Source organism: Carassius auratus, chromosome 29 (assembly GCF_003368295.1).
Source record: "Carassius auratus strain Wakin chromosome 29, ASM336829v1, whole genome shotgun sequence".
Lineage (NCBI taxonomy): Eukaryota > Metazoa > Chordata > Actinopteri > Cypriniformes > Cyprinidae > Carassius > Carassius auratus.
The window spans coordinates 6,816,834-6,824,619 of record NC_039271.1 but is presented as its reverse complement, the minus strand read 5'-3'; the positions used below and the strand labels follow the sequence as shown (position 1 = coordinate 6,824,619).

Here is a 7,786-nt window from a genome sequence, read left to right as displayed (position 1 = left end):
AATTGAGCTACAGGAACACAAAAAAGGGTCACTAAACCTAAAATGGTCCATTATCATTTACTGATTGTCTTGTTTACAATCCAAAAGCATGATGCTATCAGCAGTTCCTTAAACTCTGAAGCTCGACCCAGTCACTGTCCAACTGCACCTCGTCAGGTTTCTTGGGACAGCGTGCACTACACAGAGACAGACTTCAAAACAAAGAAAGCAGTTTAATTGCTTCTACAGTTTCAGAGCTGCATCCTGCTGTATCTGGAAAACTGTGATCTAGCATACACCACAAACGCTGTTAAAACCTACAGACAAAAAGCTTTGCTATTAGTGTAAGGCAGTATATATTTTAAAACAGGTTGCCTAATGGGAGATTTGTTAGACCGCATTCTACGCTGGAAGCCAGAGAGACGCACATACAGATAATGATATCATATCAGACCCTGGCTGTTCATGTTAAACCTCGAGGGGTGGAGGGAAGGCATAAAAGCGGAGCACCGCGTGAAAAGAAGGACAGGTGCTGTTAGTGCAGTCTAATTGTCTCGTCTTGGATGGTGACGCTAATGCAAAGATGTCTCTGTAATCCATTAGCTGGGTGAGAAGAACCCAAACATGACCCTCACTTTGACATGATAAATAATTCAGTGGATGGAAAACATATTACTGAATCATATTCTGTCACAAAGAGAATATGACTACAGCTCAATTAAAGGAGCTACTGCCAACACAGTCCGTAGAAAAACTCATAACTGAAATGCTAACAAAGCAACTCAAAAAACAGAGCTCATGCAAGTGGTGAATGCAAAACTCAGCATGCCCTCCATAACACGATGGGAAACTTCTGTTCACCTGCTTTGATTTAGCTTCATTTGAAAACAATATGCAAATAGAAACTACGAAGAAGCTGGTCTTCACTGGAATCTATCCCACAGGGCCTGGGACTCAATAATGAAGATGTGTTTTAACTGTCACACAAACTTGATTTGCATTGCGCTATTTATCTCTCAATATGACATCTAGGCAAATGTACAAACAAAGGGTCAACAGAGTACGAGTCGATATGAATCTGATATTACAGCCATTAAAGCCATGACCGAAAACAAGTTTCACATTTCAGATGATGTCCACAACAACATGGATTCCAGACAATAATATGCCAGTGTCCTAAAACGACATGGTTGACAATCAGTTCAACACCCCTAAAGTCAACATCAAACACCGTCTCAACTCAGTTCACATGTGGCTTTTCTAGTGAAACAGGATTTTCAACATGGGACAGGCTTTAATTCGATGCAACAGGAATTGACCGGATCGGGAAAGGTGCTTTATGACACGAGAAGGGTTGAGGGCTGACGTCACCAATAGCACCTGGAGCGTGCACTGAGAAAATAAACGGGGTCAACTTTAAGCTCTATGAGATTATTATAATGCACTCAGGTCACTATTGGAACGGTGATGTCCCTCGTAAGTGCTATTCGGGTCAGACGTTAATCGACGGGGTTGCAATGAAGCGACACCAAAAATATCTCCAAAGCAGGTCACACAGTTTCAGAACCAGTTTCAGACAGTCCTCGCACCTGCGTAGCAAACTCAGCAAAACATTCAGGCCACAAGAACAGGGCGACCTGGAAACAGTGCAAGACTGAAATAACGGCATTCACACAAAAGTGGAGGATACGATAACTTTTGTAATAAGTGGCCAGAAAACAGGAGCTCAAAATGCATCGTCGCTAAATGCTCAAAAAACCCAATCCTATAAGCAAAAATAAAAATGCAATAACTAGGAATATGTACACTTATAAAAATCCAGGTTCTTATGGTTTCCTCACATGAAAGGTTAATGTATCCAGTGGGAAAAGGCTGTGGTAGGTCACTCACCCAGCTCGTTGAGGCTCTGGGCAGCTTTCGTGATCTCTCTGCTGCCCCCCTGCAGCTGCCCCTGCAGTCGCTTGCTCAGGTACAGGATACGAATAATCCTCCTCAACAGGTCACACGCCACCTGCCAGCCAGAATAAGAGAAGACATCTCATTCCTGTGTTAGCACGGTGACTTATGGGCCTGTGACAGCCAGCACAAGCAAATCTGTGATGCCCACATTATGATGAAGTGATATCATATCATATGGCAACCGTTAGTTTTCATGACAGAGATGGTACCTACAATGAAACTGGAAATCTGATATTAGCTACCCATATTTCATGCTCCTAGTGTAAAATCATGGTATTAATACCCCTCGTAAAACACATTTTGTGCTACAGACAAGAAGGATAAATAGTGTGGATTGGTGTGGGATAGTTCCTCCAAAAATAAAGATACCACAAAAGAAGATCATTCATATATAAATATATGTAGAAGTCAATGGCTACCAGCAAATGTTTGGTTACATTTTTGTGTTCAACATAGGAAACAAACTCATAGAGGTTTGAAACAACCAGAGGGTGAGCAAATGATGACCATTTTCATCTTTGGGTGAACTGTGCCTTTAAGGAAAAGTGTGGTTTACCAATCAAACTTATAATTTTAGTCTGGAAGACTAAATTGCAGGAGGTTCATCTAGAGATCAAAATATAATCAAGACTCAGGGGTCTTTTTGAAAAGCCTACCAAACCGTCAATAGGATAATAGCATAATTTACTTTCACACAAATCTTGAACTAATGAATTTGTAAGTGGTGCTTTATGACAACTGTGTATTATTTAAATGAAGGAGAAGGATGTGCATCATCTCACTGGGTTGTTTTAGCACTGGAATAAGCTCTCAATTCATTTTCAATGCATTTCACACACATAAAGGCATTAATAAACATTTTGTTTACTCCTTAACAGCAAACAGACACGACAATATAAAAGAAATAGGAAAATAATTTAAACCAGTGCATTTGTGCTTAAAACATGCAACTGTGCTACACATTTAATAAAGAATATAGTGTGGTGACGATCAAGCCTGTGGGCAGACCGCAGGAGGATGAAGGACTCGTAGAGGTCACTGTTTTCTGGTTTTAGGTGAATAGGTGCAGCTGATTCTGTGTGTGTGTCTGTGACAGACTGACAGTGCGTCAGATATCATGATGGAAAAATTACAAAAGGATAACAAGAAAAAACTTCAGCTGTGTCCCTCTCCTCAGGTCTGGTCTTATTCTTACGGGGAATAAAAAAAAATACATTAAAATGTGTTGCTCAAGGCAAGGACAGGACAGACTCGGATAGAGACCGCATGGAATGAATAAATGATTGTGCCATCAGATATAGTCAGACACAAGAATAAATTATACAACTACAAAATAGTCTGTCATATTTTTTTCTAATAATGGACACGTAAACAAGTTTAAACAATAAAACCACACTGACATACCTTTAGACAAGAATCAACTATATAACAAAAGCACATTTGAGCTTTTTCTTGAAGGGTAGTTTAGGGTATAAACCTTAGATCAGTTTGAGACTTAACTTCTAGGGTAAAGATACTTCAAAGCTTAATCAAATTATCTGACTTGTTTTTAACGTTGTATTATTGTTTGCAAATAAAAAACATATACATAAAACATAGTATAGTATGTAGACACATATGCATACATATATATATATATATATATATATATACACATATATACATATACATACATACATATATATATACATATATATATATACACATATATATATATATATATTATACTGTATAAGTAATAATAATAGTGATGCATGCCCAATTTCCACTAATAATTCAAGCACACTAGTGAAAAAAATATTCTTACAGGGACCAAATATTTTCACATTTTAAACAAATTAAATTCTTCTATAAATTAAAAAAATATATATTAGGTTCCTAATGTGCCACATACTCAACAAATGTATATATTTTTCCCCTGTGAAATGCAAAACATTCAGCAAACCACTGACGGATCATCTTGGAGTTTGTGATGGTGCTATGCTTCAAAAAAGCCGCACAAGAAAAGGAGCAGAAAGGGGTTTTGAGAGTAAATGGGAACATTTCATACCCACAGCTGTATTTCGTTTAGCTGTATTTTATAGATGCCCTTACTTTCCAGGTCCAAATTATTATTTATTTTTTTCTGCAGACTTGAAGCTTCACTCATGATGACATGATGTGAACCGAGGGCAGAAAGCTAACATGATGAAAGCGTGCATTTTTCTTGCCTTGCAACAGTCAGATAACAGCAGAGAAACAGGTTTTATTTCCCCACAGGTGCACAAATGACTTTCCTTCAGACAGAATAGATGTTTTGAACTTTACCATGACAGCACATAGTGACCACATCTGTCAAGTTACGAAAAGAACAAGAAGTACAGTAAAGGTAGAACATACAAGCTTCGGAAGATTTGGATTATGGCAACACAGGCACTATGAACTTTTTTTTTTTTTTATTCATAGAGATACTACTTTAATGTTCCATTTTGGAAACAAAAGTATATGGATTTAGAATAACATGAGAGTGAATAAATAATAACTATTCCTTTAAGAGATATATGAGGTCATACCAATTACACTCTTAAAAGATTTCTGAAAGACAACTTATATATTTGTAAAAAAAAAAATTGATATGGTAAAATTTTGAAAATCCATTTACTTTTATTCAAATTATCATTTTTTTTTTTTAGATGTGTTCAAATATTTAGAAAATCTATCTCATTATAGATGATAATCACAAATCAGTATTCAAAAACATCTGTTTCACCAGAATTACTCTTTTTGTTTGTGTGCATTTCTCTTTTTTTTTTTGTGCATGCATGGTGTATTACAGAATCTGTCATGACTGCAAACAGTTGTGAAGACAGGGTTGTATCTATATCAGATGGTGAGCCAATAAACATGGAAATCAAGCTTCTGAGTGAAAGCGTGCAGTGTTTGTAAAGCAGGACAATGAAGATATAATAGTTCTGCAGAATGTCTCTCAGAGACAGAGAGACATGACAAGACAGAAGCAGATATAAAAGTAATAAAATAACCTGTAAGCGGGCGAGCTGGGCTGTCCGCGTCACAATCTTATTATAAGGGTCAACGATTTTAGTTCTTATCCTGAGAAAGAAAGCAGAGAGATATCAGAAATGCATTAATAAAATACTACAAAGCATCTGACTTATTGGAGCATGCAATTTTTAATTTATAGTACACAAATAGCACAGATTTCTATTAATTATGCACATGACCACCACTTTCTTTTAAAACACGGACCATTTCAGTGCTTTTAATGAAGTCATTTACCTGTCCACAGCACTCTGGAGAGCTGCGATCCTGGTCTGCATCATTTGTAAGACACCTGGAAGTAAAAACACCAATCAAGTCCATGCTCAGAAAGAGCTAAACTACATGCACTGAGCAAGAACTGGAGATGTGACAAGGGACTCCCCTGGTGGACAGCTGCAAAACTGCATGTGCATTCAATTCACATTTATTTGGAAAGCGCTTTCACGATACATATCAATTCAAAGCATCTTTACAGATTACATTCTAGATTATAATTAAAAGTAATCTTTTATCAGAGGTGACTGTGTCAATGTCCAATTCGAGCAGTTGGTTAACTTTGCATTTTCTTTTAAGAAAACCTGTGATTACACGTTGCAATCATAATGAATTTGCAATTTGCCAGTTTCATATGTTGATTTAGAGTTGGCATCATCTGAAGTCCTTGCAGGGGATGGCATCAGTGTTTTAATATTAACAACGTTTCAGTATCCCAGATTATAATGCGGAAACATCTATAGGCAAGTTGTCAGTTATTTCCCAGAAGAAAACTATTTGTAGATGTACTAGAAAGGGGAAAATTGCACACTGCAACTTCTACATATGTGATCTCACTCCATGCCATTTTTATCTAGCCGTTTCCTACCATTTCACTGGTTTGGAAACTAATATTCTAAGATTGCATAAGCTTAAAATGTGAAGCAGATAATGAAGAATTACCTTCGAGAGATTCGAACCCGGTTGCCTGAGCTAGCAGATCTTCATGTCTGGCCACAACCTGTGATAAAAAAACAAACATAATATTGCTATTCAACTTATAATGTGTGCTAACTTGGTATGTTTTTATTATTCATGTAGTTTCCTGTGCTTAGATGTGACCTATGAAGCATTAAGGCACTTTCTAAATTGATGTTCAATGTCCCTAACACAGATCTGCATTGAGAGCTGTTCATCCAGACAGGTGTACAGAGGCATTCGAAAGTTTGGGAACCCTTGGAGAACTTGTGAAAACTAAAAAATAAGCGAGATCATACTAAAAGCATGATATTTTTTAATTAGTACTGTCCTGAGTAAGATTTTGTACATAAAACATGTTTACATTTAGTCCACAAGACCAAAATAAATTGCTGCATGAAAAAAAAAAACAATAAAAAATAACATGCATTTAGTACGCTCTCTCTTATTTTGTTCAAATTATTCACATTTTCACAGATTCTGCAAGGAGCTTCCAAAATTTTCGCATTCCAGGTGTGTCTCATCCGGACAGGTGTGTTTCTACCTGGCTGTGCAGCTCTTTGTCCAGCTGACTGATGCCCTCTGCCAGCTTCGCCAGCTGCTCTGCAATGACAGCATGATGAATGGCTTGAGCTGTGTACGTCTTCACATCAAAATCCTCTTTCAGGAAATCGGTGTAGCACTCTGGAAGGAAAAGGATCAGGATTTGTAAAACGCATAAGAGGAGCGCGCGCTGCCTGTAGATCCGGTTACACTGAGTTAAGTGCTAATAACGAAGCTAAAGGTGCCGATCGAGGTGATTAATTATCCTGCTAAACGTCTAAAACACATACACATATACATATCAGAAGGAGAAATCATATTTAAACTGGATTTACCAGATTTCAGCAGTGAACTCGCTGTTGATTCCGGACTAGCCTCCATCATTGCCACTTCATCAGTGACGTAGAATTCCTGCGTCACAACATGGGAAGGAGCGCGACGGCGATTGGTTATGAATATTTTCATATAGTTTAATACAAGACATATTTTATTGCTAATGCTAAATTTAACTAATTTTAGATTGTCTTCAATTATTTATCACGTGATAATTGTAAATACATGCTAATTTCGTTTCTCGTGGACACAAGTTCAAAGGTTAAACACACCCACCAACACTGACACGGGAAGTGAGAAACTACTACGCATGTGAATATTTACCTGAATGTAAATTATATCATCACGTCTGCATTTATTTGAGCAGAATTACAGAAACAAACTTAATATTGTGAAATATTATTGCAACTTAAAATAACGCTTTTCTATTTTAATATAGTTTAAAGTATAATTTATTCCTGTGATCAAAGCTTAATTTTAATGTCATTACTCCAGTTTTCAGTGTCACATGATCCTTCAGAACTCATTCTTAAATGCTGATTTATTATCAATATTGGACAGAGTTGTGCTGCTTAATATTTTTTGGAACCTGATCACTTTTCATCAATTTAACACATCCTTGCTGAATAAATGAATTCATTTCTTTCCAAATAAAAATAATAAATAAAAATAAACACTGTTCTCTTTAACTTTTTATCCAGCATTGATAATAAATCAGCGTATTATACCGATTTCTGAAGATCATGTGAGTCTGAGGACTGGAGTAGTGATGCTAAAAATTCAGCTTTGATCACAGGAATAAATTATATTTTAAAGTACATCAAAATAGAAAAACATTATTTTAAATTGCAGTAATATTCCACAATATTACTACTTTTATATTACTATGTATTTTTGGTGAAATAAATGCAGTCATGACTTTTGAATCCCGAACTTTTGAACCGCAATGTACAGTACATGCATACATCAAAATGGTCACATT

General features: G+C 36.6%; 1 protein-coding gene across 1 annotated transcript; it reads right to left on the bottom strand.

Moving 5' to 3' along the window:
* Positions 1 to 1,843: 1,843 nt before the first annotated feature.
* LOC113047922 (conserved oligomeric Golgi complex subunit 5-like) lies at positions 1,844 to 6,884 on the bottom strand. The gene is made up of 6 exons (XM_026209309.1): positions 6,807 to 6,884; positions 6,473 to 6,612; positions 5,914 to 5,971; positions 5,215 to 5,269; positions 4,959 to 5,028; positions 1,844 to 1,990 (listed from the first exon to the last, which is right to left on the bottom strand). The coding sequence occupies exons 1-6, from the start codon at positions 6,853 to 6,855 to the stop codon at positions 1,862 to 1,864; spliced, it is 501 nt and encodes a 166-aa protein (XP_026065094.1). The 5' UTR covers positions 6,856 to 6,884; the 3' UTR covers positions 1,844 to 1,861.
* Positions 6,885 to 7,786: the final 902 nt, after the last annotated feature.